Genomic DNA, 22,494 nt, shown 5'->3' with positions numbered 1-22,494 from the left:
TTGTGGAGGTTCCGTGGGAGTAGAAGACTTCAGAATTCTTGGATGTGGGGATGATAGTTACTTAATTAGCTTGATGCAAACACTTTTCTCTTTATAGAATCGGTTTATCTGTGCCCTACAAGTCCTATATCATTAAATAGTCAATGGAAATCCTCCACCTAAATACACTACTTTGGACCATCTTAGATAATAACAGCAGCAATAGGATCAGGACAAAGAAATTAACGGATGAAGTCAAACTAGGACAGGTATTGTTTCACATCTAGTGATAGAAAGAAGACGAATTCATTTGCAAATTCAGGGAGGAAACAACAGAGCAAAAACAACAGAAAATGAAGGAAAGAAATAGGATATGTTAACCAATTGGCTTTGGCAACGTGAAGAGCTGAAATCCTCCTCCGTGGAGATCTTACGCGTCTCGCAATAAACTGAATTGCATATTTAATGTCCCGCTTTACCTTTTGCTCTCCACCTTTCTAGCATTCTCAAGCCACTATCCATGGCCACAACAACATGTCATCAGTATTATCACAAAAGCTACTTTCATCTTTCTTTTCACGTAACATTATTCACACTCCTGATATATTATGATCACCATGCAGAAGTAGAGGCAGAACCCTTATCCTTCAACTACCCGGATTTCAGTAACCCGGGATACACCTTGACCCTTTCAGGAGAGGCCTATCAGGACAACGGAGTCCTCCAACTTACCAAGTTCCATACCAAAGATAGTCTCGGCAGAGTCGTCTACAGCAAACTACTACATCTCACAGACTTCACTACCACTTTCTCCTTTTCCACCAACACCCCAAATAGATCCTTTTACGGTGATGGGATTACCTTCTTTCTTGCAAAGCCAGATTTCCCACTTCCTGATCCTAGAGATGGCAGTGGAATTGGCCTCATGAGTCGTGCCCAAGCGGGTAACTCAACCTACACAAACCAACATCCATTTGTGGCCGTGGAATTTGATACCTTTTCCAATGACTGGGATCCTCCGTATGCCCACGTGGGTGTGGATGTTGGTTCTTTGCACAGTATTTGCTCTAGACAATGGTTCCAGGTTTGGGACGAAAGAGGATATGATGTTGTTATCACTTACAAGTCTAGCACAAACAATTTGAGTGTCAACTTCACCGGGTATAAAGATAACATCACAAAAATTGAACAACACCTGTCTTGTGATGAAGTTAATCTGAGGGAAATCTTAACAACAGAATGGGTTGAATTTGGTTTCACTTCAGCAACAGGATATGCACCAGGGAAGGATTTTTCATACGAGTATCATACCCTTAAATCATGGTCCTTCAACTCTACGGACTTAGAGGCACAACATCACAAGGGTAAAAGCAAGAAAGGTCTAATTATAGGAGTGACCATTGGCGGTGTATGTATTTTGGGGCTACTAGCTTGTCTTTTCAGTTGGAAACTGATGAGGAGGAATAGGAGCTTGGAGAATGCTGATGAGGTTGCTATGGACAGAGATTTTGAACGACGCACTGGTCCTAGGAGGTTTTCCTATCAAGAACTTTCTAGAGCAACTAGCAACTTTGCAAACGGACATAAAATTGGAGAGGGAGGTTTTGGTGGAGTTTACCGAGGATTCCTAAGAGACTTGAACATTCATGTTGCCATCAAGAAGGTTTCCCAGGGATCTCAACAAGGTGTGAGGGAGTATGCATCTGAAGTCAAGATCATTAGTCAACTGAGGCATAAGAATTTGGTTCAACTCATTGGTTGGTGTCACGAGCAGAATGATCTGCTACTGGTTTATGAGTATGTCGAAAATGGGAGCTTAGATTCTTATCTGTTCAAAGGTAAGGGCCTATTAACATGGGAAGTAAGATATAAGATTGCTAGAGGCTTGGCTTCAGCATTGTTATATTTACATGAAGAGTGGGACCACTGTGTGCTTCATAGGGACATCAAACCCAGCAATGTTATGTTGGATTCTAATTTCAATGCGAAGCTCGGAGATTTCGGGTTAGCGAGACTAATGGACCACGGGACAAGTTCGAAAACAACGGATTTAGCAGGAACATTGGGATATCTAGCTCCTGAAGCTGCAACTAGAGGGAAGGCTAGTAAAGAATCCGATGTATTCAGTTTTGGAGTAGTTATTTTGGAGATAGCATGCGGAAGAAAAGTGATTGAACAAAATAAAATTGAAAATCAGATATACTTGGTGGATTGGGTTTGGGAACTGTATGGCACAGGTATTGTTCTAGAAGCAGGTGATCCAAGATTGTATGGTGTGTTTGATAAAGAAGAGATGGAGAGGTTAATGATTGTTGGCCTTTGGTGTACTCACTCTAATTACGTTATGAGGCCCAAGATTAGTGAAGCTGCTCGTGTGCTTAACCATGAAGCTGCATTGCCCACTCTGTCATCTCAAGAACATGATGGCTCTATGTTGCTCTCAAGGATTCCTGCTTTTTCTGGGAATAACCAAACACAGCCTTCTACTTCAAGTAGCTCTGTCACTGCTGGATCTTCACAATCGGGCAGTGCAACTTCACAACTCATTTCTCCATCGTCTAAGATATTGCACACACGCTAATTATGTTGAAATTCATGTACTAATCTAACTAAATTCTAATGTGTTTCTCTCCTTCTTGTACTTTTCACAGATGATATATGCATTATTGTGTGTGATGTGTGGGTAATTTCAATCTTCCGACATGTCCTAAACCTAAATTAAGTTGAGAATTCAAAGACAGACGACTAAACATTTTTCAATCGAGAGTTCATACCTTTAACGTCAATTCTTGAATCTTCTATGGTGGAAACTCAGGGGTTAGAATGCAGTCATAATTAAACAAGAAGCTAAAACTACTAGATTTTAATTGGATGGTCATCATACCCCAAATATTCAATATTGAAGAAGGAGAATGTGCAATCCTAATCATTTAAGAACATCTATTCAGTAAATAAAATTGCTTTCAATATAAAATGGAACAATAAACAAGAGTTACACAAATACCATATCATTCTTCTCCTATTGGTTCCATCCAAAGTTTAGAACATCCCAGGGATATGGTTTCTGATTCCATGTCATATACACACCATTCATCAGCCCTAAAGGCCCTAAAATAGATGCAGTTCTTCCTGCATCCTACTTCACTTGCCGACACAGACATGCTACAATTACTCCCTACAAACAGTGTTCTTTCCCCAAGGCTCTCCAACTTCAACCAATAGAGTCTAGCCAAACTAAGTTTATAAACCTCAACATGATCCACAATATGCACTGAAGATTTTCTTGATACAAGATACACAAGCAAGATGTCTCCATCAGATTCAAGTAGATACTCTCTGAAATGGTGTGAGGAAACAGAAGGAATTGCCCTTGTTGCACTCAAACCAGTTATTTTAAAAACTGAATCAACCTCCTCTAAAATTGCAAGAGTACCCTGCAAACTCAGAGCATAAAACTTACCTTTAAATCCAATGGCATTAGTGAATTGCATAATAGTCCCTGACCTTCCTTTTGAATGTGGCTCAGTAACGGTGCAATCTTGTTTAGTCCATTGAGGCTCCTGTGTATTCCAAGCACCAGATCCTCTGTCCAATTTGTAGAATGCAAAAGCCGGATGACTAATTCCAGTTAGTACCATAACCGTACAGTTTCGATCTTCTGGCGATGAAGAAAGCACAGAAAGTATTATTGGCACCCTAGCATCCCAGAATGGTAGATGATACCACTCTCTGTGCATAGGATTCCACAAATTGTATATAAAAAGCGGTTCTGACTCAGCCTGCAAGATACCATTGGAACACCCTACATAATTTTTCCATGGATACCTTTTCGGTTTTCTAAAGAAGAGCCTACACCAACAACCCCAGACAAAATGTGAATATGAAGTACTGATGCAGTCGCGGCGCGCAACATGCTGACGATACTTCTCAATGTTTTCTCTGTGGTGATTAGAGAGGTGGAGCCAGGGGAGTGTGGACTCTGGATTACAGTTTCTTGGTGCTCTTCTCCAGGACTTAGTTACACCCCCAAAATGGATGTTTTTCTCTAGATTTGGGAACTTTACTTCTACTATGTTGAAAATATGTTTTGGAAGATCAGGCCATGGTGTGGAATTGTTGGATTCTTTGCCACCTGAATTTTGTTGCTTCTTATTCTTCCCCTTAGGAGCCATTGGAATTATAATGATAGGATGATTGTTATGACTTGAGAAATCAGATTGAACTTAAGGTTTGTGTCCCTAAATAACAAGCACATAGACTTGATCTCCAAGAACACTAAGATGTTCTAATCATTAGAAAAGAGATTTATACTTCATCAACAAGAAAGAGGTGTAGACTGTAAAGATCTTCCTTGGGCAATACGTTTGGCGATATAAGTCAAAGATGATGGAATTCTCATTTTATATTGTAATACTATAATATTATTACTTGCTTGGTCTAGAGATAAGGACAGTGTATTAGTATTCATGCCATAAAAAAAAAGACTTCATAATAATCTTTGAAAGCATGTTGATTTTCTGAGTCTGTCAAGATATAATTAATCTGGTTAAAAGAGGAGCATAGTTTCAGGGATCTGTCTCTTACGGGTCGTAGCACATTGCCACATTCATTATTGTAAATTATGACTCAGTAGGAGTTAACTAGGGAATTGTGTGTTAGTAAATTGTATCTTCCAAGTTTGAGGTCTGAATTTCATAAATTTTTTTGCATAACCAGTCCAAATTTTACTGTCTATTCTAAATAAAAATAAAATAGTAAAATATGATTAATACAAGAATTTTTATTGGAAAAATAATTAAAATTTTGGTAACTATTTACTTAAAAATAATTAAAACAATCTTTGTAAGTATCATATCAAATATTTAATGGTATAAAATTTATACTTTCATCTAATTATATTTATTCATTTAGAGAACTATTTATATATTAATTGTTGAAAATTATTATGATAAACATGGTGACGTGGATGATCATTAATATAGGTGGCTCAGTTTTTTTATGTTAAAAAAAACAAGTTCTTATGACAAAACAAAATTAATAAAGTTTGAAAAGTAAAATTTTGTATGCCTATAAAAACATATACAGGACAAAAGGATTACACACAACAATAAAAATCACTCTCTCTTTTTTCATATACTATTCTCTCCTTTCTCTCTTACAAATAAGTTACTATATATATTAGTAGATATATATAAATTATCTTTATTATATTGAGATAATTATATTAGCTAATATTAATACTAGAGTCTTCTATTTATATTTCTTTATTTTATTTTTTCAATTTATTTATTTTACAACACGTTATTAGCACAAGACTCTGATCAAATTTCAAGAAGACTCAAATAACAAATTTTCATTATGTCGAAACTCTCTCATCTTGAATTTAATGCTCTTGATACATCTGGAAACAAGGCTAATTTTTTCGGATATGATGCAAGGTGTGGTGTAATACCCGGTTATGGAGGTTGGTGGTGTTTAACCAGGCTGTGACGGCGGTCAGCGGAGGGGGAGAAATCGGACGGTCCGATTTCTTGCAGTCACAAATCGGACCGTCCGATTTGTGGGCGCTGAAGATGATTTGTTTTGGCCAAGGAAATCGGACCAACCGATTTGAGGGCAGATTTCAAAATTTTGTATCAACAAATCGGACCTACCGATTTTGGGTAAGGAAAATTTTCTGGGCGGGCTTTCTGGTAATCGGACCGTCCGATTTTTTTGTTCTTAAAAATTCGAATGGGCATACATCCGGTCGGATGGTCCGATTTGGGTGTGGTATATATATATAGATGCACCCACTGAATTTAAGCAGCTCATATCATTCTTCTCCTTCGTAGCTACAACTCTCTACATCTCCTCTTTGCATATCTTTTCTTCTCTATTTGTAGATCTCTTCTTTTCTATTATCATGGATGATAGAGTAAGGTTAAAAGTATATTATGATGGCCATATTTTATTACAAACATCAGAAGGAGTGAAATTTGTGTGTGATAATCCGTTAGATATTGTTATTCCATTCACACTGTCATTTGAAGAATTAAAAGGGATCATATGTGAGAAGATGGATTTTGAAATATCTAAGAGAGTCTCGTGTATTCTGTACAGATATCCTATATCTGTCTTTGGTGGGTTCGTGCAATTTCAAACGAAATACGTGACCGACGAGGCGAGCATGCAAGAAATGTTTTCAGTGTATCTTGAAAGTCGGTCGCGAGTGACGTTTATCGAAATGTATATCGAGTTCGAGCAATCTGCAGCGGACCGAGAAATTGAGTTGGAGGAGTACAACAGTGATAGTGAAGAAGACTTCGAAAGTAACTATGAGGTCGTTGATCCAGGTGGAAACGAAGATGAAGCTGACGAGGCTATGGTGGCAGATGTGGCGGACGTGGCAAATGCATTAGCAAATCAGCAGCCGTTTGTGGAGCCAAGTTTCATGCGGTCGTTGGATTTGGATGCCATGCATGCACCGGAGTATCCTCAATATTTAAATGCAGGTGCGCCGTTAATTTAAGTTAAGATTTGTGATAGTATGATTTGTGCATGGGTTATTTGTTTAGGACAAATACTTAAGACAAGGGTAAATAGGCAAAATATAGCATGTAATTAGTAATTGTTTAAAACAGGGGTGGTTGGTTCGACCGGACCGGACCGGCCGGTTCGACCAGACCGGAGCTGCCGGTCTAACCGCACCAGTTCGGTCTACCCAGTTGACCGATTTGACAGGACCGGCCATGTAGATCGGATCAGCCGGTCCAAATAGCAGAATGTTAGCGTATGAGTTAAAGGTTGAACCGGGCCGGTTTTGTTGGACCGAACCGACCCGTTGGACCGAACCGGCCGGTTGGATGACGACCGGCCGGTTCGATAACCGGCTCGGTTTGGAAAAGTACGTTTTCCATTGTTCTGCGCTTATTAGTGTGTTACGTTATTAGTTCTGACTACTCTAAAATTTGTGATGTTATTGCAGCAGAGCTTCCCCTTATGCCGGATGGTGAATTTACTGCGGGGATGGAATTCAGTTCTAGGGAGGCAGTAATTAAGGCGATGAAAGATTATACAATCCGCAGAGGTGTGGATTATCGGGTGCATGAGTCAGAACCGACGACATTCTATGCTAAATGCACCCAGTACGGTGCAGGATGTGATTGGCTAATAAGGGTGAGCAAAATGTCCAGGAAGTTCTGCTGGGAGATAAGGAGGTACAACGGTAGTCACACCTGTACTAGGGCCACCATTTCTCAAGATCATTCGAAGCTAGATTCCAACACAGTTGCAGAAGCAATAAAGCCGTTGGTAGAAGTTGACCCGTCTATTAGGGTGAAATCAGTGATTGCGGATGTACAGTCAAAGTTTAACTACACCATTAGTTATCGCAAAGCATGGTTGGCTAAACAGAAGGCAGTGGAATCAATTTTCGGAGGGTGGGAAGCTTCGTACGAAGCCTTGCCGATATGGTTTGAGGCAATGTGTCACAAGGAGCCACACGCAGTTGTTCATTTTGAAACAATGCCTGCGTACCAGGGAGATGACTTGGTTCCTAATATTCGTGTGCTAAACCGAGTCTTCTGGAGTTATTACCCTTGTATTAGAGCCTTCAGACATTGCAAGCCAATAGTGCAGGTAGACGGAACTCATTTGTATGGAAAGTACAAGGGTTGTTTGTTGGTTGCAGTCTCACAGGATGGCAACAACAACATCGTGCCGATTGCATTTGCCATAGTGGAGGGTGAGACATCTGAGGCTTGGCACTTTTTTCTCAGTAACTTGCGACAGCATGTTGTGACACGTGACGGTGTGGGTCTTATCTCCGATCGACACGACTCCATTAGGTCTGCTATTGCTCGTAGTCACGGAGCGTGGTCTCCTCCCAGAGCATTCCACATGTTTTGCATCAGACACATAGAGTCCAACTTTCTGAGGAAATTCAAGGCTCCGTATCTGCAGAAGCTAATCGTCAACATCGATATGAAATTTACTATTACATTTACTCCTGGACTTAGTTATTGTGATGAACGTTTCTTATGGTGGGCCCATTTTTATGTGACAGGATACTCGCGGACAGTTCGCGAATACGAGACGCGTTACCAGCAGTTACGTGAGCGAGGTGAGGCTTATACCAACTGGCTGGATCGAATTCCGCCTTGGCATTTGATGGGGGATATCGATGGGGTCATATGACAACCAATCTAGTAGAATGCATCAACTCGGTATTGAAAGGGGCTCGCAATCTTCCAGTCACTGCACTAGTTAAGGCAACATTTTACAGGCTTAATGAATTGTTCACCCGAAAAAGAGCCGAGGCTGAGGCTCGAATTAATGAAGGACATGTGTTCTCTGAGCATGTAACCTCCAAACTACATGCAAATCAGCTGGCAGCAGGTAACATCCAAGTTAGTTGCTTTGACCGACAGAATGAGGTATTCAAAGTGCGTGAGTGTCCTAGTGGTGTGGAGTATACAGTGGACCTCTGTCAACTAAGGTGTGACTGTGGTGAGTTCCAAGTTGACCGGCTTCCGTGTCGACATGTGTTTGCTTGTTGTGCAAACCAACGTCTTGATTGGCAACTGTATGTACATGATGTCTACAAGATGGACCAGATTCGCCGAGTGTACAGGGTTAGGTTTAGGCCACTCGGGAATCCGTCAACATGGCCAGTTTATCATGGACCTCGATTCGTAGGTAATCCATTCCTAAGACGGGTATCCAAAGGTCGGCCAAGGATGACCTGGTTCTTGAATGAGATGGACACTCGGATGTTGCGTGGTCCTAGGCGATGTAAGCAATGCGGGGCCGAGGGCCACAGTCGTAGTAGATGTCGTCACCGTGCTGGGCCAAGTAACCCGGGTGCTACAACGCAATAGAGCTCCTGCCTTAGCGGTTACTCGACTTTGAGTATTTTATATATTGTATGACTTTGAGTATTTTATATATTGTATGACTTTGAGTAATTTATATATTGTATGACTTTGAGTAATTTACATGTTGTATTTTAATTGTATCATGTTTAAAACCAAATCTTTCTAGATATTTACTTCAATAGAGACTTTAAATTTTATAAAAATTCGGCAGCATCTCCTCTAAAAGTCGGACTTTGCCACCCTATTCAGGTCCCATCCAAGTATTTCTCAAACCTGTTCTCAACTATTTCCAAACTCAAACATTCAACAAAATTTAACCATTTGTATGAATAAGTATAAAACATGGTACATAAATAAGTCCAACACAAGGTACATAATTAAACATAAAACATGGTACATTAATAAGTCCAACACATGCTATATAAATAAGTCCAACACATGGTACATAATTAAGCATAAACCTTGGTACATAAATAAGTCCAACACATGCTATGTAAATAAGTCCAACACATGCTATATAAACTCAACATCATTTTCTCATCCCCCATTTTACATCTTTGACTAATTTCTTGCATTTCTTTGCAACCTTCTTAAAAGCGGATGGGGTATACCGACTAGCGCTCCGCCGAGGGGGGTCAGCTCTAAGGTTGTATCCTTTTCCCTTTTCGCTAGTAGTTGTACCTATAAAAACATTTGATAACCAAATAGTCAAATAAACTAATGAAGTCAAATAATCGATGACCAACAAATTCACCAAACAAGTAAATCAACAATGAACTCGATTAATGAATACTCAAATCACATAATCTATCACCGACTAATCATATCAACTAATCAAATTGAATAATCAATAACCAAGTACTTCAACAAACAAATACTTCCAAAATCAACAATCAAGTAAAATAATCAATTTACTACAACTTGTTTTACCTGCAGTAGGCGCTGAATCATGAACCGGACCATCACCCCCATCATCATCATCCTCAGCATCCGCCTCATCCTCGTCGTCGTCCTCATCGGCATCCGCGTCATCATCCTCGTCTTCAACCTCATCCCCATCTGGATGGTCAACCAGAAAGTCATCATTATCCTCATCAACTGGCTGGTAGCTCTCTAGAATGAGACTCATTGGAACAGGACGGTCAACGCCGCTCTGTATGATACCCCTCGTGGCATCATCACTCATACCAGAGTCAACAGAAAATCTCCCTCCGGATGTACCAGAGGAAGTGTGCTGTCGTGGTCTAGTATCCAATGACAATCTACCTGGAGCTATCCCACTCGGTTGGGCCATCTGACCGGTGGGAATGTCTCTATAAGCGGGATATGAGTAAGCTGGACCAGGAGCCATGAACCCAAGTAGCTGGCTAAAAGAACCTTGTTCAATAGATTCTTGGTGCGGAACACTCCAGTACTGCTGATATACTGGTGGAGTCAGGTAATCCGCAGAATGCGTGTCAGGAATGTATGGAGTGTACTGCTCAGGCTCTTGTTGTGCCTGTCTTTGTGAGGGGGGCGGTGCTGTTGGCCGTGGCGAAGGTGGTTGCGGTGATTGTGTGTCTTGGTTCTCCTGGTTATTAATAGGATCACCAGGCTGATTATCTTGCGGTTCCATCTGTGACAGCTGCAAGTGGTCACCAAATGCACCTCGGTACCAATGCAAGTAGATATTTGCCTGATGCTCTGAGGGCACCGTGTCATCGACAAGAACTAGACTATACCGGTTCGTCCACTGCATAACCCATGATGAGTGGGTTCCAGACCAATCCTGATTCTTCGGACCTGTCAAAACTTCGCCGTGTGCTTCACCTAGGTCTCGCTCCTGATCAGGAATACCCTGAGTCAAGCCAAACTGCCTCTGCAGTCTATCAGATGCATGCCACTCAACACATTCAAAAGATATAAGTGGAACTGTCGCACTCCAAATAGCAGAATGCTGACGGATGTCAGGAGGAATCACTTCCGGATCGGTCCTTCCAATTGCATAAGGCTCCCAAACAAACTGCACACATTATGCAAGTAATCATACCATTACACACAGAATAATAATACGGCTAAACGAATAACCAAGTCAGCTAATCAACTCAAATAATCAATATACAACTCAAATAATCAAACTGCACACATTATGAAAGCAACCGAGGATTACACAATTAATAATAACACGACTAATTGAAAACAACTACGTATTTATTACAACAGACCTGTCCTTCTTGCAGAGTATCCAGGTAGCCCCTAAAAAACTCAAGTTTCCTCAATCTGTAAGGCCAATTCACACGTTCCCAGTTATGCCACCTAACATCATGCAATTCGTTAATATACATTTATCAACTAAATTTAAGATACATTATTAAAAAGTGTTTACTAATTAAGTTTACCTTTTTGAAATCGGAAAGATTCGAGGATTGCTAGGAATCGGCGCAAGGAACGGTAGGCGGATCCAAGCCCAGGCAAGCAAGAGTGTCAACGGACCATCAATCTCCTTACAGTCGACACGAGTTGCCCTACACAAAGCTCTGTACAGGTGTGCCAGGCATGCCGAACCCCAACTGAACTGTATTATCCCGGCAAAGTTACGGAGTAATGGGAGAAACTTCCAGTGCACCCCTGCTCCAGACTTATCTCCAAACATAACGGTTCCAAACAATAACATTATGTGGCACTTCACGTACCTCTGAATCTGGATATCATCAACCAACACTAACCGATCCTTCAATGCTCGAAACCACGTCAACTTGATGAAACTTCCCCTACAGTCTGCCTGCCTAGGTGCAACACCAAACTGATCCAAGCATTCAGCCTCTAACGCCTCATAACTACTCAGTGTCGGTCCCGTAACTGGCAAATCATTCGTCGAAAGACCATAAATTAACGCCACATCCTCTAGTGTCACAGCACACTCACCAACCGGAAAATGGAAGCTGTGAGTCTCGGGGCGCCATCTCTCAATCAGAGCATTAACCAATGCCGCCTGACATTGGACAACTCCAATCTGTGAAACATAATAAAAACCGGTGTCCCGTAAAAACCCCTCCGCTATTGGATTGTACCGATCCGGCGGCATGTAGTGGTCACATTCCAACATTCTAGATCCCTAAACAAAAACAATAATATTAATAAATTAACAAATTAAACTTAAAAGAATCGAATTCTCATTATCAAATAATCAGCCACACATAACTATAAATATATTAATAACAACAATACAACACAATACTTTACACAAATAACTATTATATTATCTACTAATATCCAAATAACTAACTACTCTATTTTATTCTATTCTAAGAGCAAGCAAACATACAATAATAAATCAATCACTAACCATTAAAACTAATTAAAACTATTCTATTCTACTATATGTATTCTATTCTATTCAAATAACGACTACTACTAATACAATATTAAGTAAGTACAAAAAAATTATTTGTTACTAACAATTAAAACTACTTCACATATCTATATTCACACTTAACAGCACACACATTGCACTACTATATGTATTCTATTCTACTGATAGTTAAATAAAATTAAACGCTACTAGCAATAATAATAATAATAATTATTATTATTACATTAAGCGTTGTAGTAATAACAATTATTAATATTAATATTACTTATTCCATTTATTTATCAGACATCCAAAAAATTTTATAATAACCGTATTATTATTAATAATATTATTATTGCAATTATTCTATTAATAACAATAACTAATTTATTATTATAATGTAATATCTGAACAACATTAATATCCAATAATCTCTAATATTATTTTGATTGAACTCAAATATCTAAATATTATTACTCCACTAATTCCTAATTAACATTATCATTACAATAAAGTATTACTAATCTCTAACATTATAAATATTATTTTAACTAAAATAAAAAATTTTGGATTGAAAACTTACATAATTAGGATGATCAAGATAATTAGCAATATGGAGTTCTGGACGATTCACATCTTTTATTTTTCTTCTTTTAGGCATTCTTGGAGCTCGAAGGTCTTCAACAATGGACTTTGGGTTTTTACAGTGGCTGGGGGTGGGGTATAGGAGAAATGAATGAAAGTGAAATGGGAAAGGGAAAGGGAAACTCAAACTAGCTTAAGGCTCCTCCGGATTTGGTCTCCACCTTCGAAGTGAGTGCATGCGCGACACGTGGCTTGGGGGGCGCAAATCGGACCGTCCGATTTGCGTACCTTCCCAGCCAAAAATCGGACCATCCGATTACAGCAACTCAAAACGGACCGTCCGATTTCTACTATCCTAGCCGTCACACTCTGGTCATGCACCGTGAACCACCATATCTTGGTAATACACCACTTCTCTCCCAATATTAAAAATAAAAAACGCCTGGAAACAACTATTTATCATGGATACTAGATGGTAAAATCCATCTTAATTCAATGGATCTTGGAGATACCATTAAAGCTTAAAATAATATATCCCAAAAAGATAAAGTCATAGTCATGATATTCCTTCGTCGTCACCTTGACGAATGATTGAAAATGAATATTTCACATTAAAAGATCCTGCAGATATGTGAAAAGACCTTGAAGAAATGTATAATCATCAAAAGACGGTGATACTTTCTCAAGTCCGATAGGAATGGACGCACTTGCGTCTACAGGATTTTAAATCCATAAATGAATATAATTCTGCAATGTTTCGAATCACCTCACAAATGAAATTATGTAGGAAAAAGATAACTGATAATGATATGTTAGAGAAAACTTTCTCAATCTTCCATGCCTCGAATGTGCTCCTACAACAGAAAGAATTTAAAAAATATTCTGAGCTAATTTCTTGTCTTTTTGTTACTGAACGCAACAATGATCTTAAAGAATCACAAAGTGCGTCCTGCTGCCGCCGCCCCATTTTCTGAAACAAATGCGGCAAATCATTACCTCAGAAGAGGTAAATGACAAGGGTTTAGTAACAAGAAAAATTATGGAAGGAAAATGAATTATGTTCACAAGAAAGAATCTCACCAGAAGTGTGATTAAGAAAGAAACTGGCAAAATAAATCAACAGAGCATAAATGTTTCCGTTGTGGTGGAAAAGGCCATTGGTCACATACCTGTCGTATCCCAAGGCACCTAGTCGATCTTTATCAAGCATTTTTGAAAAAGGATGACAAAGAAAATGAAACAAATTTTGTTTCAAATGATGTTGAAAATTTCACCACTCATTATAATGTATCTGATTTTTTTTAGGATCCTGAAGAAAATATTGGTCATTTTATCAATAATGGAATAGTTTAATATGTGAGATTGTTAAGTATTCATATAAATAGATAATGTAAGAAACTTATTGTTAAGTTTTATTTTCTATGTATTTAAGTTTTAAATATGATGTATATAAATAATGAAATATTAATGTTTATGTTTAAGAATTTTAAAATCATTAAATGTGTCAAGTTTTAATAATAATAGTGATAATAATAAAACTTTAGTATATGACATTATGTACAGTATTTTTTAGAAAAATAATTCCAATCAAAAATTCAATTTGATTGTGCATGTATTACTACTCATTTTATTATTATTTATCTTTGAAGAAAATGGCAATGATATATAATGAAAATGTATGCCTTGCGGATAGTGGAAGTTCGCATACTATTCTCAAAAGTGATATATATTTTATCCATCTTGTGCCAAAAAAATTATGTTAGTACTATTATTGGCTCAGACAATGTGATAGAAGGCTCCCGAAGAGCTATAATTTTGTTTCCCGGAGGAACAAAATTTATAATAAATAATGCACTATTGTTTACTAAGTCTCTAAGAAATTTATTAAGTTTCAAAGATATTCGCCAAAATGAATATCATATTGAGACAATGAATAAGGAAAATCATGAGTACTTATGTATCACAATTCATGATTCAAATAAAAATGTTATATTAGAAAAGTTACCCTCACTTTCATCTGGGTCATATTATACCAAAATTAGTGTAATTGAATCATATGCCATTGTAAACCAGAAGTTTACTAGCCCAAATGAATTCATAACTTGGCATGATCAGTTGGGTCATTCGGGAACAACTATGATGCAGAGAATTATTGAAAACTCCCATAGATATTTACTAAAGAACCAGAAGATTCTTAAATATAGTGAATTTTGTTGTGCTGTATGTTCTCAAGGGAAGTTAGTTTTAAGGCATCACCAGTAAAGATTGGATTTGAGTCTCCTGAATTCCTAGAAAGGATTCAAGTCGATATATGAGGACCTATTCATCTGCCATGTTGATCTTTTAGATATTTTATGATTCCAATAGACGCATCTTCGAAATGGTCACATGTGTGCTTATTGTCTTCTCGCAACTTGGCATTTGTGAGATTACTAGCTCAAATTATTCGATTAAATGCACAATTTCCAAAAAAAATCAATTAAAGCAACTCGTCTTGATAATGCTGGTGAATTTACTTCCCAAATTTTTTATGCTTATTGTTTGGCTAATGGAATAAGTGTTGAACATCCAATAACTCATGTTCACAAAATGGGTTAGCAGAATCACTTATTAAACACCTCTAATTATTTGCTAGCTTACTTATGAGAACAAATCTCCCAACCTCGGTTTGGGGACATGCTATTTTACATGCCGCAGCACTTATTCATTTGAAGCCGATGAGTTACCATCAGTTCTCTCGTATGCAATTAGCTTTTGGCCAGTAGTCAAATGTTTCCTATTTAAGAATATTCGGGTGTGCGATATATGTTCCCATTGCACCACCTAATCGCACCAAAATGGGACCTCAAAGAAAATTGGGGATATATGTTGGATATGATTCTCCCTCTATAATGAGGTATATTGAAATACAAACTGGAGATGTATTTAAAGCCAGATTTGTAGATTGCCATTTTGATGAATCAAAATTTCCAACATTAGGGGGAGAGAATAAGCTTCCTAAAAAGGAGCTTAATTGGAATGCATTATCGTTGATGCATTTAAATTCTCGATAAGGGCAATATGAACTAGAAGTTCAAAAGATTATACATTTGCAAAGAATAGCAAATGAATTGCCTAATACATTTTTTGATACAAAGAGGATAACCAAATCTTATATACCAGCGAAAAATGCCCCAATTCGAATTGATGTCCCAGTTGGACAAATTGCTACCGAAGCAAATACACGCCAGAAGTGTGGTAGGCCTGTCGGTTCCAAAGACAAAAATCCTCGAAAGAGAAAAGAGGTAAATTCTATTCTTGTTGAAAAAGACATAGTAAAGACATCTGCAATTGTCCAAAATTTTGATATAGTTTTAATGCCAGAAGACGTTCAGGTACCTAAAAATTGTGAAAATGACGAGATCTCGATAAATTATATCTTTACAGGAGAAAAATTGGACCGAAATAAGACAATTATCAATGAAATATTTGCATATAATGTGGCATTGAATATCATGCATGAAAATAAGGATCTTGAGCCAAGATCAGTCGAAGAATGTCAACAAAGAAATGATTAGCAAAAATGGAAAGAAGCCATGAAGGCTGAGTTAGACTCACTTGCAAAACGTGAAGTCTTTGAACCTGTAATTCGTACACCAGAAGATGTAAAACCTGTTAGGTACTGATGGGTATTTGTGAGAAAACAAAATGAGAAAATGAAGTTGTATACTACAAAGCTCAAATTGTAGCATAAGGTTTTTCACAATGACGTGGTATAGATTATGAAGAAATATATTCTCCTATGGTGGATGCAATAACATTGCGTTATTTGGTCAGTTTATTCGCATATCATAAACTACATATGCATTTAATGGATGTGATAACAACCTACTTATACGGATCATTAGATCATGATATCTATATGAAAGTCCCTGAAGGACTAAAGATATCTAAACCATCCAATAAATATTCACAGGGATTATACTCAGTTATATTGCAAAGATCTTTATATGGTTTGAAGCATTCTAGACGAATGTGGTATAATCGTCTTACTGAGTATCTGGCCAAAAATAGATTCAAGAATGATGATATCTGCCCATGTGTTTTCATAAAGAAATCTGCATCTGGATTCATTATAATTGCTGTGTACGTTGATGATTTAAATATCATTGAAACTCTTGAAGAAATTCCAACAATTCTAAAAACTCTAAAAGAAGAGTTTGAGATGAAAGATCTTGGAAAGACTAAATTTTGTCTCGATTTGCAAATCGAGCATACAAAGAATCTGATCTTTATTCATCAAACAACATACACAGAAAAAATCTTGAAGAGATTTTATATGGATAAGTCACATCCATTAAGTACTCCTATGGTCGTAAGGTCTTTGGATGTGGAAAATGATCAATTCCATCTTAAAGAAGAAAATGAAGATATCATTGGTCCTGAAGTACCATATCTTAGTGCCATTGGAGCGCTAATGTATCTTGCTAATAATACACGACCTGACATATCATTTGTAGTGAATTTACTAGCAAGGTATAGTTCCTCTCCAACCAGAAGACATTGGATGGATTCAAACAAATCTTTCGATATCTTCATGGAGCGGTTGATATGGGACTATTTTACCCATATCGATCCAAGTCACAGTTAGTTGGCTATGCTGACGTTGGATACTTGTCTGATCCATACAAAGGGAGATCTCAAACAGGAGACCTATTCACATATGGTGGTACAGTTATATTATGAAAGTCCACGAAATAGACAATAGCAGCAACTTCCTCTAATCATGCTGAAATACTAGCGATACATGAAGCTAGACGCGAGTGTTTTTAGCTCAGAAGTTTGATCCAATATATTCTGTCATCATGTGGACTGATTGATCAGAAGATAGCTCTAATTGCCCTGTTTGAAGATAATACAGCATGCATTGCTCAACTTAAAGGCGGATATATCAAAGGCGATAGAACAAAGCATATTTCTCCCAAATTCTGCTTTACTCATGATCTTCAAAATCAAGGAACAATTGATGCCCAACAGATTCACTCAAGTGACAATTTGACAGATTTATTTACAAAATCACACCCAAAATCCTCCTTTGAGAGATTGGTACATCAAATTGGGATGCACTAATTTTGAGATATTAAATGATGACAACAAGAAGGGGAGACTGCACTTTTTTTTCCTTAGTCAGGTTTTCCCATTGGATTTTCTTGACAAGGTTTTTAATGAGGCAGTCCCCATCACAAAGGATATTGTACTCTTTTTCTTTCACTAAGGCTATGTTTGTTTGAAGAGAAAATGGATGAAAAGAAAAAGGGAGGAAAGAAAAGAGGAAGCAAAATTATTATTTTCCATTGCTCGGTTGTGAAGAGAAATTGGAGAGGAAAGAAATAGGATGGAAAAAAACTGGTGGGGCCCACTAATTTTTTCTCTCTAATGTTGGAAAGAAAAGAGAGGGAAAACTTATTTTCTCTCGCCACTTCCGATATTACCCCTTCACTTTTTTTCAATATATTTTATAATACAAGGGTAAAATTGTTTTTTTATAACATTTCTTTCCTTCTTATTTTCCTTTCATCCAAACACATCTAAAGAAAATAAAAATCGACTCAATTTCATTCCTTTCTTTTCTTTTCTTTCAATTTCTTTCCTTTCAACCAAACATACCATAAAGTTTTTCCCATTGAGTTTTCTTTAGTAAGATTTTAACGAGGCATAATTCTAAATGGTCATCTAAGGGGGAGTGTTGTGATAAACATGGTGATGTGGATGACCATTAATATGGGCGGCTCAGTTTTACTTTGTTGAAAGCAGCGTTCTGAAAACTGGACCGGACTAACCGGTTCAACTGGGTTAACCAAAAATCGGTCACCTAGCCAGTCCGATCCACCCAAAAAACTACGCTGCAAAAAACCAGTTAAAAAACCGGCCAAACCGGTGATTAACCGAAAAACCGGCCCGGTTTGTGCAGGTACCGATTCTCCCCCAGCTAATGAAACGGCGTTGTTTGGCTTTTTTTTTAAAAAAAAAGAAAGGCTGAAGAACGCGTGTTGCCTAAATCCCTAATCAGCTACTCTTCGAGGAACACTCCCACTCCCAAGCCCTAAGCTCGTCGAGGCTCGAGGTTATGCCGTTCCGCCAACGAAGGACAACTGCCACCGTGAATCGAAACAGACGCTGGAGCAAGCGCCACTATGGCGGGTCGTAGCCTCAGCGTCGCGGGTCGTCGCGGATCGTTGCCTCACCGTCACGGGTCATTCTGTTCTCTACTTCTCTTGCGGTTAGTTTTGGGCTTCTAGCTCTTCTTCTGTATTTATGTTCTTTCTGTTTTCATTTTTTGTTCTGGACTTTTGCTCTTCTGTGTTCCTAGCTTTTTTAATTATTTTATTTTATTTTTTATATGATTAATCAAATGTTGAATAAATTTGATGTATGTTGAATTTGAGAATAAATTTGATGTATGTTGAATTTGAGAATTTTGTTATGCTCTGTTCTTCAATTTTTTTATCTTTTCAATTTCGCTCTGTTCGATTTTTTTATTTTTTCAATTTTGCTCTGTTGAAAGCAATATGAATTGTATGAACTATGAACTATGAATTGATATGTTGGTCTGGATTCTGAATTGTTGGCATTCTGAATTTAGATGGAACAGTCACAAAATGATCAGCAACAACAACATAATGCTATACAAGAATCTGAGACAGGTTCCTCTCGAGGAAAATCTGACCCGGCTTGGGAATATTTCACTATGAAATATGATAAAAATCATAAGGCACAATATACATGTATCTTTGTTTGAATACTTATAATGGAGGGGGGATATATAGGATGAAATATCATCTTGCAGAAATTTCTGGGCAAATTAAAGTATGTACGTAACAAAGTCACTGAAGAAGTTGAACTTCAATTCAAAAGGATTCTGATGGAAAACAAAAAAAAATAAGATGGAAAAAAGAAAATTTGAGGAGGAGTCTTATGGTGGGGAAGCACCTGCACAAGAGGCTGAATCGCCTAACCCTGTACAAGTAGTTGTTCCTACAACAATGAGAGACAAAGGAAAGAGAAGAGTTGTAGTAGCTACACAAATCGGATGTTACTTTAAAGAAAGGACTAGTCCAGGATCTCAACCAACTTTGAAAAGTATTTTGGCTAGTAAAAAAATTGTGCACAAGGCTAAGTTAGGACTTGCCAAATGGATTGTTGATGCACGTATTCCTTTCAATGCAATTCAATCACCTTATTTCAACCTGCATTGGATGGTGTTGCTGCAATTGGACCTGGTTTCAAGGGACCGTCATATGATGAAATGAGAGTTTATTTGCTGGCTGATCTTAAAAGAGAGTGTCAGTTGCTGGTTGAAAAGTATAGGAGCTCATGGAAAAGCACCGGTTGTATGCTGATGGCAGATGGGTGGACTGATCAAAGGCAACAAACTTTAATTAACTTTTTAGTTTATTATCCTGCTAGTATGTCATTTGTTAAGACTGTTGATGCTTCTGATATGATAAAAACTGCCAATGCATTGTTTAATTTGATTGCTAATATTATTGAGTGGGTTGGGCCTAGTAACATTGTGCATGTGGTCACTGATAATGCTGCTAATTATGTATCTGCTGAAAAACTTATTCATGAAAAATACCCAAATATATTTTGATCTCCTTGTGCTGCCCATTTTATCAATCTTATTTTAAAAGATATTGCAAATATTCCTCACATAGCTGACCTTGCTTTCCGTGCTTCAAAAGTGATTGTGTTTGTTTACAATCATATGATCTTATTGTCTTGGCTTAGAAAAAGAAAAAGTTGGACAGAAATTGTTCGACCAGGAGTCATACGTTTTGCCACTGCTTTCATTACTTTGAAAAGTATATACGATCACAAGGAAGATTTTCAGTCATTGATGGTGGACAAATATTTTACTTCTCATAAGTTAGCCAAAAGTTCTAATGGAAAGATTGTTAGTTCAATTATCTTGGACAATAAGTTTTGGTAAGACTGTGTTACCACTGTGAAAATTGTTGGTCCTCTTATTAAGTTGTTGAGACTTGTTGATACTGATGAAAAATCCTCTTTGAAAATCGTGTATGAAGGCATGCAAAGAGCAAAAAATGCTATCAAGACAATGTTCAGAAATCGAAAAGCTGCTTATACGCCATACACAAGTATCTTGAAAATGAGGTGGGATAAGCATTTGAAGCGTAATCTCCATGCGGCATCGTACTTTTTAAATCCAGGAATTTTCTATAGAGAGGGTTTTATTGAGAAGGCAAATATTTTGAGATCTTTACTTGATTTGCTTGATGTTGAAACACTTTGTGATGACTCAGTTGCTGCAATACAAGAGATATAGTTGTATCGAGATTGTAAAGAAAGTTTTGGGAGGGAAAGTGCTAAGAGAGTGGCATCAAGACTCGAACCTAGTAAGTTATTTGACTTATTTCATATCCAAGTTCAGTTTAGTTTCAAATTTTAATATGTTGGGTGATAAACATTAAAAAGTATTTGATTTTTATATCTACGTAGGTGAATGGTGGAGGCTACACAGTGGGAGTGCTCCTAATTTGTAAAAAATGGCAGTCTATCTTCTTCATCAAACCTCTTCTTCATTTAGATGTGAGAGGAACTGGAGCCTTTTTGAATAAATCCATTCAAAGAGGAGGAACCGATTAGAGTATCAAAGGCAAAGTGACATTGTTTATGTCACCTATAACCTACACCTTCAATCTAGTAGGTTGCATCGAAAGAAGAGGATTTATGATCTAATTGACATTCAAAGCATTTACACGGTAGATTTTTGGGTAATAGCAGATGAGGATGATCCTGAATTTACTAACGGAGATATTGAATGCATTGAAAGTTTAATATACATTGATAATGCTATGCCTTCGTATCCTAATGGTGAGTGATATAGCAAACTTTCTTTCCTTCCATAAAGATACATGTCATTAATATTGATGTCTTATTGAGTTTTCTTTCTATTTTATTAGATGGTGGAGACATGAAAGTTGAAGTGGATATGCCTGATGTTGTAATTGAATCCTCAAATACTTCTTTTAGTGGTATTTTTGAAGATGCTGGCTTTGGATTACCTGTTTATGATGGAGACATCGGAACACTTAATGATGATTATGACTTCTGATGAGTAGTGTCTTTGTTTAGTTGAAGTATTGTTTGTTGAATATTGTTTCTTTTGGTTGCAAAACATTGTGTTTGTCATTTATGTGCGTTTTGATATCTTTAGTTATAAACTTTGATATTTGAAGTTGTTTATGACTTTTTAATGATAAATTATGTATTATTCATTTTGTGAAATTGTTAAATTTTGAATCTTATTAGTTTAAAAATTATTGAATTTAACTTTTTAAAATTATATATTGATTTTTTTTATAATTTTACTCTATATTTAATTAAACTAGTTCAATCACGATTCAACCTCAGTTAAACCATTGAACGTAACCATTAAACCAGTTACTTGACCGATTCGATGACTGATCCGATTCTTACAACCTTAGTTGAAAGAAGCAAGTTTTTATGACGAAACAAAATTAATGAAATTTGAAAAGTAAAATCTTGTATGTCTATAATAGTATGTACGGGACAAAAAAATTACAAACAACGATAAAAATCACTATCTCTTTCTTCATATACGATTCTCTTTTTTCTCTTTTACAAATAAATTGATATATATATATATATTAGTAGAGATATACAAATTATCTTTATTATATTAAAATAATTATATTGACTAATATTAATACTAGA

The 22,494-nt window shown here is 37.2% G+C and overlaps 3 protein-coding genes across 3 annotated transcripts; 1 reads left to right on the top strand and 2 right to left on the bottom strand.

Annotated features, from left to right (window-relative positions):
* The first annotated feature begins 379 nt into the window (after positions 1-379).
* LOC107480468 (L-type lectin-domain containing receptor kinase IX.1-like) lies at positions 380-2,657 on the top strand. Its single transcript, XM_016100608.3, has one exon. The coding sequence runs from the start codon at positions 500-502 to the stop codon at positions 2,558-2,560; it is 2,061 nt and encodes a 686-aa protein (XP_015956094.1). The 5' UTR covers positions 380-499; the 3' UTR covers positions 2,561-2,657.
* A 330-nt stretch (positions 2,658-2,987) lies between these two features.
* On the bottom strand, positions 2,988-4,151 carry LOC107480434 (uncharacterized). The gene has a single exon (XM_016100578.1). The coding sequence runs from the start codon at positions 4,149-4,151 to the stop codon at positions 2,988-2,990; it is 1,164 nt and encodes a 387-aa protein (XP_015956064.1).
* Positions 4,152-9,366: 5,215 nt separating this feature from the next.
* LOC127745582 (serine/threonine-protein phosphatase 7 long form homolog) lies at positions 9,367-11,901 on the bottom strand. The gene is made up of 4 exons (XM_052258449.1): positions 11,216-11,901; positions 11,042-11,132; positions 9,768-10,839; positions 9,367-9,518 (listed from the first exon to the last, which is right to left on the bottom strand). The coding sequence occupies exons 1-4, from the start codon at positions 11,899-11,901 to the stop codon at positions 9,367-9,369; spliced, it is 2,001 nt and encodes a 666-aa protein (XP_052114409.1).
* Positions 11,902-22,494: the final 10,593 nt, after the last annotated feature.

Source organism: Arachis duranensis, chromosome 3, assembly GCF_000817695.3.
Source record: "Arachis duranensis cultivar V14167 chromosome 3, aradu.V14167.gnm2.J7QH, whole genome shotgun sequence".
Lineage (NCBI taxonomy): Eukaryota > Viridiplantae > Streptophyta > Magnoliopsida > Fabales > Fabaceae > Arachis > Arachis duranensis.
This window is presented reverse-complemented; position numbering and strand designations above follow the sequence as displayed.

What these genes read in the sequence shown, in the direction of transcription:
- LOC107480468 (XM_016100608.3), top strand. Translation starts at nt 500, where the DNA reads ATGGCCACAACAACATGTCATCAGTATTATCACAAAAGCTACTTTCAT.
- LOC107480434 (XM_016100578.1), bottom strand. Translation starts at nt 4,151, where the DNA reads ATGGCTCCTAAGGGGAAGAATAAGAAGCAACAAAATTCAGGTGGCAAA.
- LOC127745582 (XM_052258449.1), bottom strand. Translation starts at nt 11,901, where the DNA reads ATGCCGCCGGATCGGTACAATCCAATAGCGGAGGGGTTTTTACGGGAC. An exon ending in ATACTCTGCAAGAAGGACAG is followed by an intron (nt 10,840 to 11,041) that starts GTCTGTTGTAAT and finishes TAATGTGTGCAG; the next exon opens with TTTGTTTGGGAGCCTTATGC. An exon ending in TGATTCAGCGCCTACTGCAG is followed by an intron (nt 9,519 to 9,767) that starts GTAAAACAAGTT and finishes ATGTTTTTATAG; the next exon opens with GTACAACTACTAGCGAAAAG.